This window comes from Ranitomeya imitator, chromosome 2, assembly GCF_032444005.1.
Source record: "Ranitomeya imitator isolate aRanImi1 chromosome 2, aRanImi1.pri, whole genome shotgun sequence".
Classification (NCBI taxonomy): Eukaryota; Metazoa; Chordata; class Amphibia; order Anura; family Dendrobatidae; genus Ranitomeya; species Ranitomeya imitator.
In genome coordinates, this window is record NC_091283.1 from 759,933,626 (window position 1) to 759,958,868 (window position 25,243).

Below are 25,243 nucleotides of genomic sequence, written 5' to 3' on the forward strand. Positions count from 1 at the left end.
TGGACCTGATCGGCCTTTACCTGCGCTTGCCTTTCCTGGCACCAAGGGAGTGATTCTGAAAATGCTCCAGGTACAGTTCGCATTTAATGTGGTCCTTTTTTTTTTTTTTTTTTATACATTCAGGAAGCCATAATGGCACAACGTAAATAAAATACGAAGATTAGGACTGCCCCATTATGAGATTGCCGTGAAGTGGCGGGGTAGCTCAAAGAATTGATCAATTGTTTGCTAAATGTCTCATATTTGAAATACAGTTAGAATTTATGTGCAATTGCACTTCAGTTATTGCGTTCTGACCATGAGCAGTGCTGGCTTCTTCCCTTTTTTTTTGCTTTGCATTGGTATGTGGCTGACCACCACTGTTGCCGCGCACGCTGGGTTATGTGCGCCATTCTTTCTGTGTTCACTGTGATTGATAGGCTGCTGTGCACACACACAGCAGCCCTGCCCCGCCTCAGGCTCAAGTTAATTGTGCACCTGTGTCTCAGCCTGTCTCACCCTTCATCTTTGGTGCGGGTTTGGCAGTGTGGAAGCCAGATCTGAAATGTCCGCACTGGACCTGATCGGCCTTTACCTGCGCTTGCCTTTCCTGGCACCAAGGGAGTGATTCTGAAAATGCTCCAGGTACAGTTCGCATTTAATGTGGTCCTTTTTTTTTTTTTTTATACATTCAGGAAGCCATAATGGCACAACGTAAATAAAATACGAAGATTAGGACTGCCCCATTATGAGATTGCCGTGAAGTGGCGGGGTAGCTCAAAGAATTGATCAATTGTTTGCTAAATGTCTCATATTTGAAATACAGTTAGAATTTATGTGCAATTGCACTTCAGTTATTGCGTTCTGACCATAAGCAGTGCTGGCTTCTTCCCTTTTTTTTTGCAGAGAAAAGTACTGCAGTGCGCAGGCGCCGGGCCTTTCTGACCTTTCCCGGCACCTGCGCACTGCAGTACTTTGCTCTGCCCTCAACAGGGCAGACAAAGTACGCCTGCGCTGGAGCTGCAGCGGGAAGACCAGAAGAGGACATCATCTGATGAAGATGGGAGGCGCCGGGCCAACAACGGGAACGCCCCTGGGTGAGTATAATCTAACTTCTTTTTCTCATCTTTTAGGATACATCAGGGGCTTATCTACAGCATTCCAGAATGCTGTATAAGCCCCTGATGCAGGTTGGCTTATCTCACCCGTGATTTTGGGGGTGACAGGTTCCCTTTAAGATCAACCGCCTGTTTTTAAATTTGTCCTCTAATTAGCAAATGCAAAGCATTCTTAAATACTGGCCAGTTGGGAGGGCCTTGATGGTTGCATATGGGTGTCAGGAGCCCACATGGAGGAGGGAGTTGATTTCCGAAAGACATCGGTTTGTAGCTGTAGATGTTGGTAAATTTGAATTTTGATGTCCAGGAAGTCGACCTCAGTATCACTGCATGTATAGGTCAACTTGATGTTAAATCTATTACAGTTCAAATCTCCAATTGATGTTTGGTCCCCTGCCACACAATGAACACATCATCTATGTAACGTAACCAGAACTGCACATGGTCGGCAGCCTCGGCATCCTCCCCCCCAAAAAAACCTCCCTCTCCCAGTACCTCAGAAAGAGGTTAGCGAAGGAGGGAGTACAGGCCATAACCCATGGCAGTGTCGCATCGCTGTAAATAAAAGCTGTCTCGAAAAACTAAAAAAATTATGAGTAAGAATATAGTTAAGTAATTCGAGGACTAGATCACATATTTGGCCATCCCAGTTGCAACCAGCCAGAAAGAACTGACATGCCTCCAATCCATCATGATGATGGATGCAAGTATATAAGGAATCTATGTCTGCTGTTACCAACAACATATTTTTCTCCAATACCATACCATCAATTCGGGCCAGCACGTTTATAGTGTCAGCCGACAGTCATGTGATGGCTTGTTTTTTGTGGGACGAGCTGACACATTTTTGTTGGCACCATTTTCGGGCACATGAAATGTTTTGATCACTTTCTATTCTGATTTTTGGGAGGCAGAATGAACAGAAACCAGCAATACTGGTTATTTATGATTTTAAATGGTTTAAATAAAAAGCTGTCTTTATCCCTTTATTGGGACAATTTTTTTCTTCATCGCAAGAGAACTTTCCTTCATTTTCTTCCTTCATTGACTGAGTCTGAGACTGGGACTGCTCCACGCAGATGATATTCATGAACAAGGTGCAAGGCATTTCGGTGAGTGGGTCGTCACAGACATGGCGATGCCAAATATGTGTACTTTTATTGTCTATTCTTTTATTTACATAAATTAATGTATTTATTGGAAAAATGCTTGTTTTGTTCTATTTGTCTTTGGGGATTTTTTAAAACATATTTTTACACATTTGAATTTTTTTTCTCGTTTTTTTACATTGTCTCAGGATGGGACATTACTGTATATTATCAGATACCTGATCTGATGTTCTGCAATGCATCTGCACTGAAGGGCATTAGACCAGCATCTGACAGGAGGTAGGAGGCATCTCAGGTCTTGCTCTGAGCAGGCACAGACACGCCACCTTTCCTGAAGGACCCTGCTGCCATCTTGCGGCCAGGGGTCTCTATGGAAACCATCAGGACAACGTGATTGCATTGTATTGTCCTGATGGAAGGGCACAGGGAGCCCACTCCCTGCGCAATGCTACTCTATGTCGCTGTCACTACTGACAGCAGCATCAGAGGGGTTCAATGCCCGCGTTTGGTGCTAGCACCGATCTTGAGGGTTGCTATGGGGTGTCAGCTCCCACACATAGCTGACACCTGTACCCAATCGCCGTGGTGCTCAGCGTGAGGCCACGTGATTGGTGCGCCGTGACTATACTTCATGTGGGAACACAGCTCCCACAGAGCAGTACATGTACGGCGCATGTCGGGAAGGGGTTAATGTACAAGCACATATGAATAATGATATGCATTTCAGTTGAGTCACTATTTCAGATTTGTCCAGAACTACACTTTAATATACCATCCATTTTCTGTGAAGTGCCACCTCTTCGGTCTTCTGATCTAGAATCCCAAACATTTAATGATATAGAAATAAGACCCCAAACCAATCAATACAATTAACGATTGTATTTATTTATTATTTAAAGACAAAGTTTTCCGCAGATGTTTCTATAGCTTTCTCTGCAATTTTTGTTAAGGATTTTTTTATTTGAACTTTCAAAAAAGGTAATAATATTGAAATTGGGCAGGCTTTAGAAGCATTCTTTTGAATGATCATCCTTGTAAACAATTTTCATAGTGCAGGTCTCTTTATCTTCCAAGACTTCACATTCGTCTCCTTCAATCTCCATTGGCAAACCAAGCCTGTGTGCAAACAGAATACACGCTGTGTGTTAGAACCGATGTATTAACTTGTGATAACTGATGGTTAATCAGATTAAATGTTTTAAAAATGCACTACTTTTTCCCATACTCCCCTGTTTCTAAGTTAACAGAACACAGCCTACATAATGTTTAACGGCAACATGTTGGTTCAGTCATTAGAACTATTGCCTTGAATTGCTGGGGCACAAGGGGTTGAATATAATCAAGGACAATGTCTTCATGCGGAATTTGTATGTTCTCCATGTAAACATTGGGGAGGAAGGTTTCCTGTTCCTCCCCCACTTCGAAAAAAAATAAAGAGTTTGGAAAATTAGATTTTGAACTCTAATGGGGACAGGGACTGATGTGTGAAAAAGTACAGGGCATTGAATCCAGTAGACTGTACACTCAGTTTTTTATTTTTTAAAATGGGTCTGTGGACTACAGCTTTTATTCTTTCAAATAAAATATTTAACTTACTTAGTACAACAGCTCAATATCCCATCAGAATCACAACTGCAATCCATACAATCCTTTGTTACCCAGTCACTGGAAAATGGATGGACTTCATCCTCGAAAAAACAACCTGCAAGTAATTGAAAGACATTTAATTTAAGAAAGAATAATATTAAAACTTTTAAGGAGGATCAAAAAATATCAGCAATGTGATCTTAATTCAAATCATTTGAAGTTAGGTAGTCGTGTGACTTTGCCTAACATAATCTGTAAGAGCATTCACAATGCTAGATGACATTTAATGATGTGGTGTTAACACCTTTCTTACCTATTTTAAACTACGGTACTACACTACACTTACCGTATATACTCGAGCATAAGCCGAGATTTTCAGCCCAAAATTTTGGGCTGAAAGTGCCCCTCTCGGCTTATACTCGAGTCACGGTAGCGGTGGGGTCGGCGGGTGAGGGCGCTGAGGCATACTTACCTAGTCCCAGCGATCCTGGCGCTCCCCCTGCCATCCCACGGTCTTCTGTGCTGCAGCTTCTTCCCGTCTTCAGCGGTCACGTGGGACCGCTCATTAGAAAAATGAATAGGCGGCTCCACCTCCCATAGGGGTGGAGCCGCGTATTCATTTCTCTAATCAGCGGTGCCGGTGACCGCTGATAGAGAAAGAGGCTGCGGCACCGAAGACCAGCTGTGACAGGCAGAGGGAGCGTCCGGATCGCTGGGACTAGGTAAGTATGTAATATTCACCTGTCCGCGTTCCAGCCGCCGGGCGTCGCTCCATCTTCCCGACTTCGCTCCGCTCTGACTGTTCAGGTCAGAGGGCGCGAAGACGCATATAGTGTGCGCGGTGCCCTCTGCCTGATCAGTCAGTGCGCAGAGACGCCGGGACCAGACGCTGGGAGCTGCAAGCAAGAAAGGTGAGTATGGCATTTTTTTTTATTACAGCAGCAGCAGCAGCAATGGCAGAGATTTCTATGGCACAGCTATGGGGCAGTACTGAACGGCACACAGCACTATATGGCAGCTATGGGGCAGTACTGAACGGCATACAGCACTATATGGCAGCTATGGAGCAGTACTGAACGGCACACAGCACTATATGGCAGCTATGGGGCAGTACTGAACGGCACACAGCACTATATGGTAGCTACGGGGCAGTACTGAACGGCACACAGCACTATATGGCAGCTATGGGGCAGTACTGAACGGCACACAGCACTATATGGCAGCTATGGGGCAGTACTGAACGGCACACAGCACTATATGGCAGCTATGGGGCAGTAGTGAACGGCACACAGCACTATATGGCAGCTATGGGGCAATAATGAACGGTGCAGAGCACTATATGGCAGCTACGGGGCAGTACTGAACGGCACACAGCACTATATGGCAGCTATGGGGCAGTACTGAACGGCACACAGCACTATATGGCAGCTATGGGGCAGTACTGAACGGCACACAGCACTATATGGCAGCTATGGGGCAGTACTGAACGGCACACAGCACTATATGGCAGCTATGGGGCAATAATGAACGGTGCAGAGCACTATATGGCAGATCTTTCTATGGCACATCTATGGGGCAATAATGAACAGTATGGAGCATTATATATGGCACAGCTTTATATGGAGCATCTTATGGGGCAATTATGAACGGTATAGAGCATCTATTTTTATTTTTGAAATTTACCAGTAGCTGCTGCATTTCCTACCCTAGGCTTATACTCGAGTCAATAAGTTTTCCCAGTTTTTTGTGGCAAAATTAGGGGGGTCGGCTTATACTCGTGTCGGCTTATACTCGAGTATATACGGGTATATTAATTGTAACCCCTTAATGACAGCCAATACGTCTTTTAACTGACCTGAGATATAAGAGAATAGCATCCTCATACAGTTGACAATCCAGCAGCTGTCGGCTGTGCACTATAGCTGACAATTTTCTGCATCAGCCACGATCAGTGTTGTCACCGTCCTTGTCTGTTTAACCCCTTAGATGCTGCTGTCAATAGTGACTACAACATATAAATGATTAACAGAGTGTCGGGGCATCCTCTTTAACCCAATTGGTGCCCTCAGATCATGATTTTGTGGTCCTGATGTTTGCCATGGCAATTCATGACCAAATAGTGGCCTTAGAGTATGTGGTAAAAATGCACATTTTCATTCCTGTTATGCCACTTTGCATTAATTCCTGAAAATCACCTGAAGGGTTAATAAACGACCTGACTGCAGTTTTCAATATGTCAGGGGGTGCTGTATTTAAAATTATATAAGTTTGGGGGGGTTTCCCAATATATGGGACCCCTAAAGGCACTTGAAACATGGATAGGTCCCTAAAGAAATACATTTTGCAAATTTCCTTGAAAAAATGAAAATTGCTGCTACATTTTTAAACCTCTTAAAATGCTAACAAAATAAAATAACATTTTACAAATGGTGCTGATGTAAAGCAGGCATGTGGGATTGTTATTTATTAATGTTTTGCTGTGGTATGATTATCTGGACTAAAGGGATAATCATTCAAAGTTTCAAAAATGATATTTTTTTTTACATTTTATGCAAATTTCTGATATTTTTTTTATAAAAAAAACACGAAACACATCAAACTAAATTTATAATTATCATAAAGTATAATGTGTCATGAAAAAACACTCTCAAATTCTCTGGAATTTGTTGAAGCATTCCAGAGTTATTACCACATAAAGTGAAACTGGTCAGATTTTAAAAATTTGTCTCCGTCACTAAGTTAAACTACTTTGAACTGTTTTCACCACCCATACAACAGCACAGATCAGTTCAGTGTGTAGTGACCACTGCTGGATGCTGCAGATCAGCTCCTATTGAAGGGTTCAGGAGCTAATCTGTAGTACAAATCAGCAGCCTCTAAACAGTGTACATGGTTGTGCTTTTCTGTCCCGTACACTGTTTTTATCTGGCAGGCACCAAAGGTGATAACTAGGGTTGAGCAAAACAGATCGGCACTTTTCAAAAGTCGACGACTTTTAGCAAAGTCGGGTTTCGTGAAACCCGACCCGATCCCACCCGACCCGATCTAATGAAAAGTCGGGTTTCGTTTATATATATATATATATATATATATATATATATATACTAGCTGAAGAGCCCGGCGTTGCCTGGGCATAGTAAATATCTGTGGTTAGTTATAGCACCTCACTTCTCTTATTTTCCCATCACGCCTCTCATTTTCCCCCTCACATCTCTCATTTTCTCCCTCACACCTCTCATTTTCTCCCTCACACCTCTCATTTTCTCCCTCACTCCTCTCATTCCCCCCTAACACTTGTCATTTCAACCTCACATCTGTCATTTTCTGATCACTCCACTATTTTTCCTCACTCCTCTCATTTTGCAATCACACCTTTTCATTTTCACCTCACACCTCTCATTTTTACCTCATCACCTCAGTATATACATGTTTGTCATCTCCCTTATATATAGTATACATCTGTATGTCATCTCCTGTATATAGTATATACCTGTATGTCATCTCCCCTGTATATAGTATATACCTGTATGTCATCTCCCCTGTATATAGTATATACCTGCTGTGTGTCATCTCCCCTATATATAGTATATACCTGTGTGTCATCTCCCCTGTATATAGTATATATCTGTGTGTCATCTCCTCCTGTATATAGTATATACCTGCATGTCATCTTCTATATATAGCATATACCTGTATGTTATCTCCTCCTGTATAAAGTATATACCTGTAGGTCATCTGCTCCTGTATATAGTATATACCTGTGTGTCATCTTCTCCTGTATATAGTATAAACCTGTATGTCATCTCCTCCTGTATATATATGTACCTGTATGTCATCTCCTCCTCTATATAGTATATACCTGTGTGTCATCTCTCCTGTATATAGTATATATCTGTGTGTCATCTCCTCCTGTATTAGACCTCGTTCACACGTTATTTGCTCAGTATTTTTACCTCAGTATTTGTAAGCTAAATTGGCAGCCTGATAAATCCCCAGCCAACAGGAAGCCCTCCCCCTGGCAGTATATATCAGCTCACACATACACATAAGTCATGTGACTGACAGCTGCCGTATTTCCTATATGGTACATTTGTTGTAATTTGTCTGCTTATTAATCAGATTTTTATTTTTGAAGGATAATACCAGACTTGTGTGTGTTTTAGGGCGAGTTTCGTTTGTCAAGTTGTGTGTGTTGAGTTGCGTGTGGCGACATGCATGTAGCGACTTTTGTGAGATGAGTTTTGTGTGGCAACATGCGTGTAGCAACTTTTTGTATGTCGAGTTGCATGTGACAGGTTAGTGTAGCAAGTTGTGTGCAGCAAGTTTTGCGCATGGCGAGTTTTGTGCGTGGCGAGTTTTATGTGTGGTGCCTTTTGAGTATGTGCAAGTTTTGTGTGAGGCAACTTTTGCATGTGTTGCAACTTTTGTGCATGTGGCAATTTTTCCGCGTGTGCAAGTTTTGTGTGTGGCGAGTTTTCCATGAGGTGAGTTTTGCACTTGTGGCGAGTTTTGCAAGAGCCTAGTTTTTGCATGTGGCGAGTTCTGCGCGTGGCGAGTTTTGAGTGGCGACTTTTGTGTTTCGACTTTTATGTGGCGAGGTTGGTGTATTTCTGGTGAAATGTGTGCTGAGGGTAATATGTGTTCAAGCACGTGGTAGTGTGTGGCGCATTTTGTGTGTGTGTTCATATCCCCGTGTGTGGTGAGTATCCCATGTCGGGGCCCCACCTTAGCAACTGTACGGTATATACTCTTTGGCGCCATCGCTCTCATTCTTTAAGTCCCCTTTGTTCACATCTGGCAGCTGTCAATTTGCCTCCTACACTTTTCCTTTCATTTTTTCCCATTATGTAGATAGGGGCAAAATTGTTTGGTGAATTGGAAAGCGCGGGGTTAAAATTTCACCTCACAACATAGCCTATGACGCTCTCAGGGTCCAGACGTGTGACTGTGCAAAATTTTGTGGCTGTAGCTGCGACGCCTCCAACACTTTTCCTTTCACTTTTTACCCATTATGTAGATAGGGGCAAAATTGTTTGGTGAATTGGAACGCGCGGGGTTCAAATTTCGCCTCACAACATAGCCTATGACGCTCTCGGGGTCCAGACGTGTGACTGTGCAAAATTTTGTGGCTGTAGCTGCGACGCTGCAGATGCCAATCCCGGACATACATACATACATACACACACAAACACATACACACACACACATTCAGCTTTATATATTATATATATATATATATATATATATATATATATATATATGTCATTCAGACACATATATATATATTTATATTAACTTCAGCGCGATACAGCAGGAAAGCCGGTAATTCAATTACCGGCTTTTCATTTCTCCTGCCAAAACCCAACATGATATGAGACATGGTTTACATACAGTAAACCATGTCATATCCCCCTTTTTTTGCATATTCCACACTACTAATGTTAGTAGTGTGTATGTGCAAAATTTCAGCGCTCTAGCTCTTAAATTTAAGGGTTAAATCGCGGAAAAAATTGGCGAGGGCTCCCGCGCAATTTTCTCCGCCAGAGTGGTAAAGCCAGTGACTGAGGGCAGATATTAATAGCCTGGAGAGGGTCCACGGTTTTTGGCCCCCCCTGGCTAAAAACACCTGCCCCCAGCCACCCCAGAAAAGGCACATCTGGAAGATGCGCCTATTCTGGCACTTGGCCACTCTCTTCCCACTCCCGTGTAGCGGTGGGATATGGGGTAATGAAGGGTTAATGACACCTTGCTATTGTAAGGTGACATTAAGCCAGATTAATAATGGAGAGGCGTCAATTCTGACGCCTATCCATTATTAATCCAATTGCATTTAATGGTTAAAAAAAAACACACACATTGTTAAAAAGTCTTTTAATGAAATAAACACACCGTTTGTTTTAATATTTTATTGTACGCTCAATCCACCTGAAGACCCTCACTCTGTAACAAAGAAAAAATAATAAACCAACAATATACATACCTTCCGAGGATCTGTAATGTCCCACGTTGTAAATCCATCTGAAGGGGTTAAAATATTTTACAGCCAGGAGCTCTGCTAATGCAGCGCTACTCGTGGCTGTAAACCCCAGCGAATGAAGGTAATGTAGTTCAATGACCTATAGTTACCTTCATTCGCGGTGATGCGCCCCCTGCTGGATGTCTGTTGTGGATTCTGTTTTTGGGCTCCCTCTGGTGGTTACTGATGGTACTGGGTGACTTGTGTTTTCTGCGGTCTCTGGTGTCCACCTGTTCTATCAGGATATGGGAGTTTCCTATTTAACCTGGCTTTCTTGTCATTTCCTCGCCGGCTATCAATGTAATCAGTGTGTCTTGTTACCTCTGCTTCCCGCTTCTGTAAATCTTCAGGACAAGCTAAGTTTTTGATTTTCCTGTTCCACGTTTTGCTTAATTTTTGTCTTAGTCCAGCTTGCAGATATGTGATTCCTTTTTGCTGGTTGCTCTAGTGGGTTGATATTACTCCTCATGTTCCATGAGTTGGCACATGAGTTCAAGTAATTTCAGGATGGTTTTTTGTAGGGTTTTTCGCTGACCGCGCAGTTCACTTTTGTATCCTCTGCTATCTAGCTTTAGCGGGCCTCATTTTGCTGAATCTGTTTTCATAACTACGTATGTGCTTTCCTCTCATTTCACCGTCATTATATGTGGGGGGCTGCTATTTCTGTGGGGTGTTCTCTGGAGGCAAGAGAGGTCTGTGTTTCTTCTAATAGGGGAAGTTAGTCCTTCGGCTGGAGCGAGACGTCTAGGATCATCGTAGGCACGTTCCCCGGCTACAGCTAGTTGTGTGTTTAGGTTCAGGATCGCGGTCAGCTCAGTTTCCATCACCCTAGAGCTTGTTTTGTTTTTTGTGCTTGTCCTTTTGTGATCCCCTGCCATTGGGATCATGACAGATGTCCTCATATGACCTCGAGCCTTGGAACTTTTCCCACGCTCCAGGGACAACCAGCAGAGGGCGCATCACCGCGAATGAAGGTAACTACAGGTCATTGACCTACATTACCTTCATTCGCTGGGGTTTACAGCCACGAGCAGCGCTGCATTAGCAGAGCTCCTGGCTGTAAAATATTTTAACCCCTTCAGATGGATTTACAACGTGGGACGTTACAGATCCTCAGAAGGTATGTATATTGTTGGTTTATTACCGTATTTTTCGGACTATAAGACGCACCCCAAATTTGGGGTGAAAATTGCAGAAAAAAAGATTTTTTATAAGATGAGGGTCCGTCTTATTGTCCAAATGTACATTATCTTACCTGAGGGCTGGCGGTGGCAGAGCAGGGTCAAAGGAGGCATGGTGTCGGCAGAGGTGGGGTGATGCGGTGTGGCGTGCACCTGAGCAGGGTTCCTTCCTGCTTAGGTGGGCGATGCCACGGCCTGGTGTCCATGGGAGGGTTGCAGCAGTGATTACCGGCAGAGGTGCTGGGATGAGGAGGTGCTGGGATGAGGAGGTGCTGGGATGAGGAGGTGCTGGGATGAAGAGGCGCAGTGAGAGGTATGGCGTGAGAGGGGTCCCTTTCCCCGGTGAGGTGATGCAGCAGCCCGGTAAGCAGCAGAGCTGGGTGAATCCTGTTGTTATCGGTGGGGGCGGCCATCTTCCTGAAGCCGCGTGTGCGCAGATGAAGCGCTCTGCTTCCCGGGGCTTCAGGAAAATGGCCGCGGGAGGCCGCGCGTGCGCAGATGGAGATCGTGGCGGCCATTTTCCTGAAGCCCCGGGAAGCAGAGCGCTTCATCTGCGCACGCGCGGCTTCAGGAAGATGGCCGCCCCCACCGATAACAACAGAATTCACCCGGCTCTGCATCACCTCACCGGAGAAAGTGACCCCGCTTACTGCGCCTCCTCATCCCCGCACCTCTGCCGCCATGGTAAGCCTGCATTGCGACTATTAGACGCACCCCCAATTTTCCCCCCATTTTTGGGGGGGAAAAAGTGCGTCTTGCAGTCCGAAAAATACGGTATTTTTTTTTTGTTACAGAGCGAGGGTCTTCAGGTGGATTGAGCGTACAATAAAATATTAAAACAAATGGTGTGTTTATTTCATTAAAAGACTTTTTAATAATGTGTTTGTGTTTTTTTTTAACTCTTTGAGACAATTGGATTAATAATGGATAGGTGTCATAATTGACGCCTCTCCATTATTAATCTGGCTTAATGTCACCTTACAATAGCAAGGTGGCATTAACCCTTCATTACCCCATATCCCACCGCTACACGGGAATGGGAAGAGAGTGGCCAAGTGCCAGAATAGGCGCATCTTCCAGATGTGCCTTTTCAGGGGTGGCTGGGAGCAGGTGTTTTTAGCCAGGGGGGGGCAATAACCATGGACCATCTCCAGGCTATTAATATCTGCCCTCAGTCAATGGCTTTACTACTCTGGTGGAGAAAATTGCGCGGGAGCCCACGCCAATTTTTTCCGCGATTTAACCCTTAAATTTAAGAGCTAGAGCGCCGAAATTTTGCATATACACACTACTAACATTAGTAGTGTGGAATATGCAAAAAAAATGGGGATATGACATGGTTTACTGTATGTAAACCATGTCTCATATCATGTCGGGTTTTGGCAGGAGATAGCAAAAGCCGGTAATTGAATTACCGGCTTTAAAGCTATATCGCCCTGAAGGAAATATAAAAAAAAAAAAAAACCCCATAGACTTTCATTGGGTTTCGAGTTTCGGCCGATCCCCGACCCCGACTTTTTAACAGGATCGGCCGATTTCACTCGACCCGACTTTTGAGAAAGTCGGGTTTCGTGAAACCCGACTCGACCCTAAAAAACTAAAAGTTGCTCAACCCTAGTGATAACAAATGATTGGTGAGAGTTCCGATGTAACAGGCCAAATTAACCCCCTGCCCAGAATATACCCGAGGTATAAACTGACCTAGGCCAGATTATACCGCTTTGGGTCAGAATATACCCCAGCTGCTGTAGATCAGGTTTTTCAGGTTTTTGAGAACCATTGAGTGATATACTCAATAACGGAGCCCCAGGCAGCACACAGGGGGGCAGAGACAGCAAACGGGGGATCCCAGGCAGCAAACGGGGCCCCAGGCAGCACCTGGGGCCCCAGGCAGCGCACAGGGCCCCAGGCAGCACACGGGGCAGAGACAGCAAATGGGCCCCCAGGCAGCACTCAGGGCCCCAGGCAGCACACAGGGGCCCAGACATCTCACAGGATTGAGTTATATACTCAAGAACCTACCCCAGACATCGCACAGGGTGTTCCAGACAGCACACAGGGTGTCCCAGATAGCACACAGGGGGGCAGAGACAGCGCACAGGGGGGCGATGTCTTTGCCCCCCTGTATGCTGTTTGGGTCCCCGTTCTTGAGTATATCACTCAATCCTGTGCAATATCTGGGGCCCCTGTGCAATGTCTGGGTCCCCTTGCGCTGTCTGGGGCCCCATGAGCTGCCTCTTCACCCTGTGCGCTGCCTGAGGCCCCTGTGCACTGACTGGGGCCTGTTATTAAGTATATCACTCAATGGTTCTCAAAAGCATGAAATGTCTGATCTACAGCAGCTGGCGAATATTCTGGCCCAGAGCGGTATAAACTAGCCTAGGCCAATTTAACCCAGGGTATATTCTGGATGGGGGGTTAATCTGGCCTGTTACACCGGGTGTTGTCTCCTCACTGATCTGATATTGATAATTCTATTCTAAGCACAGGACATCGGTGTTTAATTTTTTTTAAGTGTGTGCTGGAATTTTATAGACATTTTTCCAATAGGCTTCTTTGTAGAGCCTGAAAAATCTGCCAGGAGAAACACATGTACTGTTATGCCTCTTTCACATGTCAGTGCCTCTGGTACGTGTAGTGACAGTTTTCTCACGTACCAGAGACACTGACACATGTAGACCCATTCAAAATGAATGGGTCTATGCAGATGTCAGAGTGTTTTGACGGACCATGTGTCCGCGTGCAAGACACCCAGACATGTCTGTTTATACACAGGTGCCAAACGTCCCGCACACATGCACACGGAGAACAGTGTACACTGTCCTCCGTGTGCACGGACTGCCAGGGGGAAGCAGCGCTACTGTAAGCCACTATTCCCCTGCGTGTGGTGCTGAATGCGGCTTTTATCCATTGTCACCTGCTCGGCTGCTCGGCCGGTGAGCTGCACGAGCAGAGGAGAAGGGATGAAAGAAAAAAACTACATGGGGTCCCCTTTATATTTTAAAACCAACCTGGCAAAACTCACAGGTGTCACCTGCTATTCTCAGGCTGGAAAGGGGCCATGGATATGGGCCCCCCAGCTTCAAAACAGCAGCCCCCCAGCTGCCCAGAAAAGGCGCATCTATTAGATGCGCCAAATCTGGAGCTTGCCCAGTACCACTTTGGGTTCTCACATAGTGATAATTGCCCCTTTGTACCCCCACACAGTACAAATGCCCCCCTTGTGTGCCACAGTATTTTAATGCTTCCTTTGCAAATTAGATGACTTTTATTTTTATTGGCACAAACAAAGTGCAGGAGGGCTCATATGAGAAGACAATACTATGACATGCTGCATTGCTATTGTAGTATTGCATGGGGTGGGCAAAAAGAGTGGCATTACTTTTGTATAAAATTAAAAAGGTGAACATAACTATTATATGGGGCACCAAAGAGACCTGTTATGCTGTGCTATCAGGCAACACAGTGTGCAGTAATCAGCGCACATACAGTGATATGGCAATAACCCAAAAACAATAGAACAAGCTCTGAGACGTGGAATCTCTGCAGACTGCAATACCTGAACCTATCCTCACACAACTAAAAGCAGCAGTGGATTGCGCCTAACACTACCTATGCAACTCGGCACTGCCTGAGGAGCTGACTAGCCTGAAGATAGAAATACAAGCCTGACTTGCCTCAGAGAAATACCCCAAAGGAATAGGCAGCCCCCCACATATAATGACTGTTAGCAAGATGAAAAGACAAAACGTAGGAATGAAATAGATTCAGCAAAGTGAGGCCCGATATTCTAGACAGAGCGAGGATAGCAAAGAGAACTATGCAGTCTACAAAAAACCCTAAAGCAGAACCACGCAAAGGGGGGCAAAAAGACCCACCGTGCCGAACTAACGGCACGGCGGTGCACCCTTTGCGTCTCAGAGCTTCCAGCAAAAGAGAATAGCACAGCTGGACAGAAAAAACGGAAACAAAAACAAAGTAACACTTATCTAGCAGAGCAGCAGGCCACAGGAAAGATGCAGTAGCTCAGATCCAACACTGGAACATTGACAAGGAGCAAGGAAGACAGACTCAGGTGGAGTTAAATAGCAAGGCAGCCAACGAGCTCACCAAAACACCTGAGGGAGGAAGCCCAGAGGCTGCAATACCACTTGTGACCACAGGAGTGAATTCAGCCACAGAATTCACAACAGAGTCCTTAGTTTTGTTTAACAGTAAAATGTGATCATTATTACTGTATGGTGGTACAATGTGGTAACAATGCTGCTTGGAGGCACTAAGGGGACAATATTACTGCGATGGAATTAAAGGGACGGTATTACAATGCAGAGGCAAAAGAACTATTACTGAGGATGCAGTATTATTGGGATCAGGGCCTGATGGAGAAGACAAAACAATCGACTATAATCATAGGACACATCACCCATGAGTCACTGGATTTATCTGTACAATCATCACTTATACGAGTGTCTGTGTAGAACTGGCGTTTACCTTTACTTGTGTAGCAGTATTTTTTGATAGCTGTGCTTCACTTTATTATTCAGAGGTATGTTACCTTATCAATCAGATATGCTGTAGCTAAGCATATACTGTTACTTACCATTTATAGGTTTTCCTTGAAATCCAGGCTCTGCCGTAAAACAAGCCGCATTGCAAACAGTCAGGCAAATCGCAGCAGCAAACACGATCACCAAAAGGTGTTTCTAAAGGGTACAAAAATAAATCTAATGAAAACCATTCAATCCCTTCTGTTAATAGGTGTGTACGGTTGATTAGTAGTAGCACAATAATATAAAATCTTCAGTCTCCATACCGGTGATCTTGGTCTATTCCTAATGCCCCTTTGAGTTTAGCTTTATATGTGCACATTAGAAATATACAAGCAATGTAATCTCAAGGATGATATTCTCCTATCTGACCTTTACTATCTCATGATCTCATCATCCATCTCCCTCATTTACCGCGTTTATTTCCATCTACATCACGATTTCCAACATTCCTCAAATGTCATTGTTGTAATGAATGTTCACATCTCTCCATCCATTTCCCTGATTTCTTCCGATCCTCCCCATCCTATGATACTTACTACCCCTGAATATCAGATTGTCTTCCACAATTGAAATCTTCAGTCGCAACCTGAAAACTCATGTCTTCAGGAAGCCTGCAGCCTGCAATATCCCTGCTGCCACCTGACTACCTCCGGAGCTGCTCCAATCCCTTACCCTACTGTCCACCGCCCCAATACCCTGTAGATTTTAAGCTCGGGAGGACACAATTCAGTCTTCAGCATTTTGTAGCTTTTTTGTGCAACATGTGTACTGATGTTTTGAATACCTTTATCAAAAACTCTGCAGCCAGATGATACTTCAAAGTCCACAGAAAATAATTAAAAACATTTATCACAACATTTTTCTCGTTCACATTGTGGTGATTTGGAAATTTTTGCATTTTTTATTCCAAAATGCAGCATTTTGTTGGCATAGACTTCTCCATGGGACTTGTGAAACACCAGAATAATACATATATAAAATGATACAAATTAAAAAAAATTCAAGCTGACTATCTAAAAACACTATAAATAAACATAGCAATTGCAATGCATGGCATTTTATAAGCAATAAAAATGGTACAGGCATAGTGTGTTTGAAGGTTTGAAGGAATCATAATGTCATCAAAGAACAAATCATGTCCAAAAAAAGGCAAAATATGTTCTACTCGAATGAATAAATCGAGTAGCTATGACATACACTATAAATAAACAAAGCACTTGGGATGTATGGCACTTTTACAAGCAATAAAAATGTTACAGGAATATTGTGCTTGAAGGAATCATAAGGTAATCAAAGAGCAAATCATGTCCAAAAAAAGGCAAAATATGTTTTACTCTTGTATGAATAAATAGAGCAGATATGACATACTTACCATCTTCTCTATCGGTGAGAAAGCTCCTTGTACTTTATCCGAGCTTTGCACTGGGGTATTTATACATATTTTGTAAACTTCATTGGAATTCTGTAACGTCACATCATATAATATGTGGTTGAAATCAAATATATACTTAAGCTGTTATATTTACTGTTCTGTTCTTGTGATCTGAACACACCCACTCTATGACTATGCTAAGCTGGAATAGTTCATTTACAAACTGGTCCATAATACAGAGCAAACAGCATGTTAGGGTCCATAGTAGAACTGTAAGACAGACCCTTCTTGATTCTCAAAAAAAACACAACATCCCCATCCAATATATAAATGTAAAAAAAATATTATTTTTTTTATTATCATGTTATCCAATAGCTTTTTCTGAAAATGTTAGTGAAAGTTTGGGATAAATAAAGGAGATATTTTAAAAAATAGTAAAAAAAACATTATAGAAATATATATTCCAAGCTAATCATATTAGGAACCCTGACACTATGACTATAACGTTGTTCACACGCTGCATTCTTGATGCTTTTTCCATAAAGAAGCAGCAGTTTTACATTACCTGGAAAGTGAGGTTGTGTTCCTACGATGAGCGTTTGGTTCGTTTCTGACACTGTATTTTTGCTGCATATAAAACGAAGCATCTTACAGTTCCAGCAAAGTGGATGGGATTTTTCCCTTTTTCTTTGCAGGTACACTGAGTTTTCTGTCGGGATTTCCCCATAGACTTGCATAAGGTGCAGAAATTACACAGGTAAAAGATGCACATGCGTTTCCATGGCAGATACGCATCAAAAACACAAGTAATTCGCACCTAAGTATATTAATAAACTTTTGCCAAAGCCAAATACCACGAAGTTTCAAAAACACAATAAAAATGCATATTAAAAAAATGCACACAAAAATGCAATAAAAAAACGCAAGTACCGTATTTTCCGGCATATAAAATGACTTTTTAACCCCTGAAAATCGTCTCAAAAGTCGGGGTCGTCTTATACGCCGGGTACGACGTGTGCAGGGAGCGATCCTGGATGGTTCCCAGGGTCTGAAGGAGAGGAGACTCTCCTTCAGGCCCTGGGATCCATATTCATGTAAAAAAAAAGAATACAAATAAAAAATAAGGGATATACTTACCCTCCAACGGCCCCTGGCTCTCAGCGGTGCAAGCGGCGGCCTCCGCTCCTAAGAATGCATTGAGCGTAGGACTTTAGATGATGTCGCGGTCACGCGACTGGATCCTGGAACTATAAATGACAGGGATCACTGCACTCAGCAGGCCCCTTGAAAAAGGAGTCCGAAACGCGCGTCGGGGCAGACGCACGGTGTCCAGCAGTGGCGGCTACTCCCCTAAACAGTAATTATTATGTCCCCCCCTTTTTATATAGGCCTCCTGTGGGCTTTATAGGGGTTTGTGTTAGGCCGGCTTCACACTCAGCGTATGAAAATACGGTCCGTATATTACGGCCGTAATACGCTGAAATGTCCCGAAAATAGTGGTCCGTAGCTCCTCCGTAGGGAGGGTGTGTCAGCGTTTTTTGCGCATGGCATCCTCCGTATGTAATCCGTATGGCATCCATACTGCGTGGTTTTCTCGCAGGCTTGCAAAACCGACATACCGCTATAGAAATGATCCATGTGTCCCAAAAAGAAAAAAATATATATATATGTCATTAGACACATATATGTATATATATTACTATTTTTTCCAGAGCTATACAGCTTGAAAGCCGGTAATTCAATTACCGGCTTTTTCTTTCTCCTTCCTAAAACCCGACATGATTTGAGACATGGTTTACATACAGTAAACCATGTCTTCTCTCCATTTTTTTTGCAGATTCCACACTACTAATGTCAGTAGTGTGTATCTGCAAAATTTGGCCGTTCTAGCTCTTAAAATAAAGGGTTAAATGGCGGAAAAAATTGGCGTGGGCTCCCGCGCAATTTTCTCTGCCAGAGTAGTAAAGCCAGTGACTGAGGGCAGATATTAATAGCCTGGAGAGGGTCCATGGTTATTGGCCCCCCCCTGGCTAAAAATATCTGCCCCCAGCCACCCCAGAAAAGGCACATCTGGAAGATGCGCCTATTCTGGCACTTGGCCACTCTCTTCCCATTCCCGTGTAGCGGTGGGATATGGGGTAATGAAGGGTTAATGCCACCTTGCAATTGTAAGGTGACATTAAGCCTAATTAATAATGGAGAGGCGTCAATTATGACACCTATCCATTATTAATCCAATTGTAGTAAAGGGTTAAAAAAAACACAAACACATTATTTAAAATTATTTTAATGAAATAAAAACAATGGTTGTTGGAGTATTTTATTCTACGCCCAATCCAGTCACTGAAGACCCTCGTTCTGTGAAAGAAAAAACATAATAAACCAACAATATACTTACCCTCCGCAGATCTGTAACGTCCAACGATGTAAATCCTTCTGAAGGGGTTAAAACATTTTGCAGCAAGGAGCTTTGCTAATGCAATGCTAATCCTCGCTGCAAAACCCCGGGGAATGAGTCTAAATATAGATCAATGAGCTATATTTAGCTTCATTTGCGGTGAGGCGCCCTCTGCTGGATGTTCATAGATCGTGGGAACTTTCCTAGAAAGCCTGGGAGCTTTGTGTTGGAAAAACGATCGCCAAACATAAATTCGGCACGAATATGGTACGTTCGGATACATGATCGGTAACATCACGTAGCATTTTTCTTAAAATCGGAAAAAGTCGGTAACATTCGGTAAAAGATAGAATAAATGCCGGTAATTCATGTGCAGCGTTCAGTAAAATCATTTTTTTCTCATTAATGTACACTCTGCACCAAATCTTGACTGAAAAAAACAGAAATGTTGAAATTTTTGCAAATTTTTGCAAATTTATTAAAAAAGAAAAACTGAAATATCACATGGTCATAAGTATTCAGACCCTTTGCTCAGTCACTCATATTTACGTCACATGCTGTCTATTTCCTTGTGATCCTCCTGCAGAAAAAAACCACCTGGCATGCACAGGTGCTTCTCACAAAATTAGAATATCATCAAAACGTTAATTTGTTTCAGTTCTTCAATACAAAAAGTGAAACTCATATTATATGGAGTCATTACAAATAGAGTGATGTATTTCAAGTGTTTATTTCTGTTAATGTTGATGATTGTGGCTTACAGCCAATGAAAACCCAAAAGTCAGTGTCTTAGTAAATTAGAAACTTTACAACACCAGCTTGAAAACTGATTTTAAAATCCAAATTGTTGGCCTATTGAAATGTATGTTCAGTAAAAGCACTAAAAACTTGGTTGGGTCTCTTTTTGCATCAATTACTGCATCAATGCAGCGTGGCATAGAGGCGATCAGCCTGTGGCACTGCTGAGACGTTATGGAAGCCCAGGTTGCTTTGATAGCAGCCTTCAGCTCCTCTGCATTGTTGGGTCTGGTGTCTCTTATCTCCCTCTTGACAATACCCCATAAATTCTCTATGGGTTAAGGTCAGGCGAGTTTGCTGGCCAATCAAGCACGGTGATACTGTTGTATTTAAACCAGATATTGGTACCTTTGGCAGTGTGGACAGGTGCCAAGTCCTGCTGGAGAATGGAATTTCAATCTCTAAAAAGCTTGTCGGCAGAGGGAAGCATGAAGTGCTCTAAAATTTCCTGGTAGATGAATGCAATGACAGTGGACCTCCACCAGCAGATGACATGGCTCCGCAAACCATCACTGTTTGTGGAAACTTCACACTAGACCTCAAGCAACTTGGATTATTTGCTACTCCACTCTTCCTCCAGACTCTGGGACCTGGATTTCCAAATTAAATGCAGAATTTACTTTCATCTGAAAACAAATCCTTGGACCACTTAGAAACAGTCCAGTTATTTTTCTCCTTGGCCCAGTTAAGACGCTTCTGGCATCTATTGGTCATGAGTGTCTTGACACAAGGAATGCGACACTTGTAGCCCATGTCCTGGATACATCCGTGTGTGGTGGCTTTTGAAGCAATGACTCCAGCAGCAGTCCACTGCTTGTGAATCTCCTTCACACTTTTGAATGGTCTTTTCTTAACAATCCTCTCAAGGCTGCAGTTAACCGGCTGCTTGTGCACCTTTTTCTACCACACTTTTGCCTTCCAATCAACTTTCCATTAATATGCTTGGATGCAGCACTCTGATCAGCCAGCTTCTTTAGCAATGACCTTTTGTGGCTTACCCTCCTTGTGGAGTGCGTCAATGACTGCCTTCTGGACATCTGTCAAGTAAGCAGTCTTCCCCATTGTGGTGAAATATGTGTATATATATATCTATATATGTGTAGTGACATATGTCTAGGGTTATATGTGTGACTAGTGATGATGTAACATCTGTCCTGAAGGCAAGTCGCACCTAGGTGTTAATAGGTACTTCCTTGGGACTAGTAGAAATTGTGTCTCCATATCTCACCAGGAGGTCTAGCTAGGGCCAAGAAGAAAGCTAACATTTGGCACCTCCTAGGTCTTGGAGGGGAGGTGTTAATTGCGACCTGAGGGTATCTATTCCTGAGAACCTTTTCACAAGTGTCTCAAGAGAAAAATAATATATTCATTAGTAGCGCGGCCATGGCCAATCAGAAAGCCAGTAATTATGATATTAACCTGAGGGGCTGGTCTAGAAACCTGACCTCCAGACCAAAGTTATAAATTTAGGCTGCAGACAGAGAATTGTGTTCACATGATGGGGGCAGCCTGAGAAGCTGGTGTGATCCAATCTACATTCGTCCTACCCTCAGGGAGCAGAAGCAACTACCAGTTAGATCATTTCTGTAAGTTCTCCTCTTTATTTTTTACTGTTTTGCATACGTTGTATGTCTTTTTATTATCATATTTTTATACCTTTTTCTTATTGTAAGCACTGACCCTTTTGTTATTAAAGTATAAAACTGTAACAAGTTGAACCTTGAATGTTCTAAAAGAATCCATAGCCTAAGGTGTGTGAGCCTTATGAGTGATAGACATTACGAGTATTAATAGTCTGGGACTCATCGCCCATGTATTCGGTGAGTGGTGGCAGCGTGTACGAGCTGGTGTGTGGCCTGGGTTGGTGTGTGATTTATGCTCCCATTACAGCATAGGAAGGAGGTTGAATGCTGGACCGAGAGTGGGAAGATAGATTAACCCTTGCAGGCACAACCCCAAGTCACGTGTGAGAGCAGGCACGTGACGAATAAGTGACACCACGGAGAAGGGATCCGTGACACCCATAATTGTGGAGCCTACTGAAACAGACTAAGAGACCTTTTTAAATGCTTAGGAAGCCTTTTCATGTGTTTTTGACAATTATTCTAATTTACTGAGAGAATGACTTTTGTGTTTTCATTGGCTGTAAGCCATAATTATTAACATTACCAGAAATAAACACTTGAAATACATCACTCTGTTTGTAATGACTTTATAATATTTGAGATTCACTTTTTGTATTGAAGAACTGAAATAAATTAACTTGATGATATTCTAATTTTGTGAGAAGCACCTGTATATACAGGGCAACTAATAAGTTATAGTTCTTTAGTTATTTTAAAACGGTTTAGTTTCTTTATGCAATATATTTTGTAAATAAAGAGTTAAAGGGAATCTGTCACCATGTTTTTGCTACCTCATCTGAGAGCAGCATAATGTAGGAACAGAGACAATAATTTCATCAATATGTGACTTACTGTTCTGCTTGCTCTCATTTTGATAAAATCACTGTTTTCTCTACTGCAGATCTATCAGTTCTCTGAATGTTGAGCACTCTATAACCCGCCCAAAGCACTGATTGAAAGCTTTCTCCCCACACAGAAAGCTGCCAATCAGTGGTGGGGGAGGGGTTATACAGATCTTATGAATATACTTGATTACCTGGCAGAAAATTTACTATTCCTGTAGTGATATTCTCCTTCTGATAAAACAGTGATTTTATTAAAACTACACCAAGCAGCCCAGTAAGCGACACATCGCTGCAATCAGGGTCTCGGCCTCTACTTTATGCTGCTCTCAGATTACGTGGCAAAAACCTGGGGAAAGATTACATTTAACTATAACAATATGTTGGAGCACTGCGGTATCTGAAAAAGAAGCATGCAAAAATGAAATTGCCACTTGTGCCTTTGTATAGTATAAAAAAGATAGATCCTATATTGAAGAACTGCCAGTTTTTTGCTATGGAAAATGTACAAATTTGATTCATGGTACTTGAACCATGTCATGTGACTTTGTCTTACAAGATGATTGGAGCAACTTTTTATGATTTCTATAACTAAGGACTGCAAAAGCGTGAAATGCGCTGTTACATGGTGCCATTGTAAGGAGGAAGAACGGACTGCCGGTACCTGTACCGAGCCAGGTCCGGAACTATTGAGGCTGCCTCCCTTGTTGCCTGGGGGAAAGAATGAGGAGCTGGACCAACCTCATGACCCAGGTAGGAGGGGCAAGATGAAATCAAAAGCGCGTAGCAGCCGGTAGTTTTGGTGTGAACTAGCAGCAGCGCGCAGCCAGATGAGCAATGTGCTCTGTCCCCTGAGAACCGGCGTTGCGACAGGCTGAAATGGTTGGTCCCCGCCGTCTCCAGCAGGACCGCTGAGGAGGTACCATGCTCTCAATGACTGAAAGTACTGTGCACGAGCAGAGGAGAGAACGCAGAGCACCGGGCAGAATCGTGCGGCTTTCCAAGCCAGTGACTTTGCGCCCATTCCATTTGACACTGGAAGTGCTGCAGCCTTGTTTGCTTCAGCTGCGTGTGTTTATGGACGAGGGGCCCAGTGGAAGGTACGGTAGACCGACCGCTGTCGCCAGAAGATGGACCATCCTTTAAAGGACCCCATCTGAGGACATCTCCCCGGACACCCCTGATGCTACAACCCTTGCGGGATCACCTGCTGAGAAGAAGCATAAAGGATGCGATAAGTTCCTTAACTAGACTGCTATTGTTTTACTTTTATTATTCTTATTAAACTTTTTTTAACCATTTACCTCCCTGCGAGGAGTGAATGCCCTATTCTATTAAATTGTTACATTTGGTTAACCCTTGCTCTGCTTTCTGTCTGTCATTGCATCACGCAACCTGCTTATGTGGCACCCCTGAAGGTCCAGTCGCAACAAAGGTACTGCATCTCAGCCAGAGGTGCGGTACCCCAACTCTCTGGTAAGGATGAATCACTGTACAGAACTCTAACACTTGCACTCAACTCTAGACCTCACCAGGCAAGGGAGGGATTAGGTAGAAGGTGTGGGTGGAGAGTGAGTTGTCAGGGGAGACAGGAGGGAGGAGTCAGAGAGTTGATGAGGAGAAGTGGAGCAGAGAAGACGTGTGAATCTGAAGCTCCTGACAGTGTGAAAGGAGAAAGGAAAGAAGCTCCCAGGAAGAACGAAGGGGTCCTAGGGGCATGGGAAGTGGGGAAACCACCTGTGGGGCCCACATGAACGCTGACCATCGCCAGGTGGAGGGACGAGGTTGCAGTAGGGGAACCGTCCCCTGATCTAGCGGAGGAACTACAGGTCCCAAGTAGGATCCCGGAGACTGTTATGTCTGTAAAAGCGACAGCCACACTCACACCTACTTCACTGAAAAGGTGGACAATGAGGGTCAAGGGGACAGTGAAGACGTCACCCGACAAGACCCACGTCTACCGGCTCGGAACACTGGGTGTAAAGCACAGGGCAGGAGAGGAGGCAGCCAGCGCAGTGAGACGGCCAGGGAAGGCACACAAAAGGGAGTTCTGGACAGGAGCCCCAAGTTACTAGAGAGTTTCCTGGACCACTGACCTGAAGGACACAGCACCCTGGCTGGGGGGATAACATCTGAACTGTGAATAAAACGTGAAGACTGCATCTTGCTGTGTCCTCTCAATTCTTTCCTGCGATGCTTGCCCTGCATCACTACCACCATCAGAAATTTACCACAGTCCTTTGGCTGCCCTGGGGCCCCGCTCCACCTGTGGGGAGTACCACAAGTGGCGTCATGAACAATTTCCCTTATTCCCTACAAACTTTATTTCTATCATCCATCTCTATTTCATTGCACACCCAGGGCCATTGACCGGGTCACCGCTGCCGTGACCACCCCTTTAAGTGCCCCAGGGCCCTAGCAGGTGTTGCATCTTTTGGCATCACGAACAGGATGGACTGACCCAAAAAATCAAGTCCTGTGTGCCATGAACTTTATTGAATTGTTCAATTGCCACCATTGTCGCACCATATAGCATGTGAGGAACGTAGGAGATGTGTTGTCATGGGCAGAGCCCGAGAAATGGCGCAAAAGCTGGACCCGCCCACTGTAAGGACTTTAATGGAAAAGGAACTTGTCCATCAGGGAGATGGATCTACCTCCCGACATG

General features: G+C 43.7%; 1 protein-coding gene across 1 annotated transcript in view; it reads right to left on the bottom strand.

Annotated features, from left to right (window-relative positions):
- Positions 1 to 3,070: 3,070 nt before the first annotated feature.
- LOC138665670 (beta-microseminoprotein-like) overlaps positions 3,071 to 25,243 on the bottom strand; it is a 75,448-nt gene continuing 53,275 nt past the window's right edge. Inside the window, exons 2-5 of the mRNA XM_069753351.1 lie at positions 16,913 to 17,002; positions 15,591 to 15,693; positions 3,803 to 3,908; positions 3,071 to 3,322 (exon numbers count right to left, since the gene is read on the bottom strand). Coding sequence (XP_069609452.1) covers positions 3,211 to 3,322; positions 3,803 to 3,908; positions 15,591 to 15,693; positions 16,913 to 17,002 — 411 coding nt within the window. The 3' untranslated portion in view covers positions 3,071 to 3,210. The remainder of the gene's footprint in view (positions 3,323 to 3,802; positions 3,909 to 15,590; positions 15,694 to 16,912; positions 17,003 to 25,243) is intronic.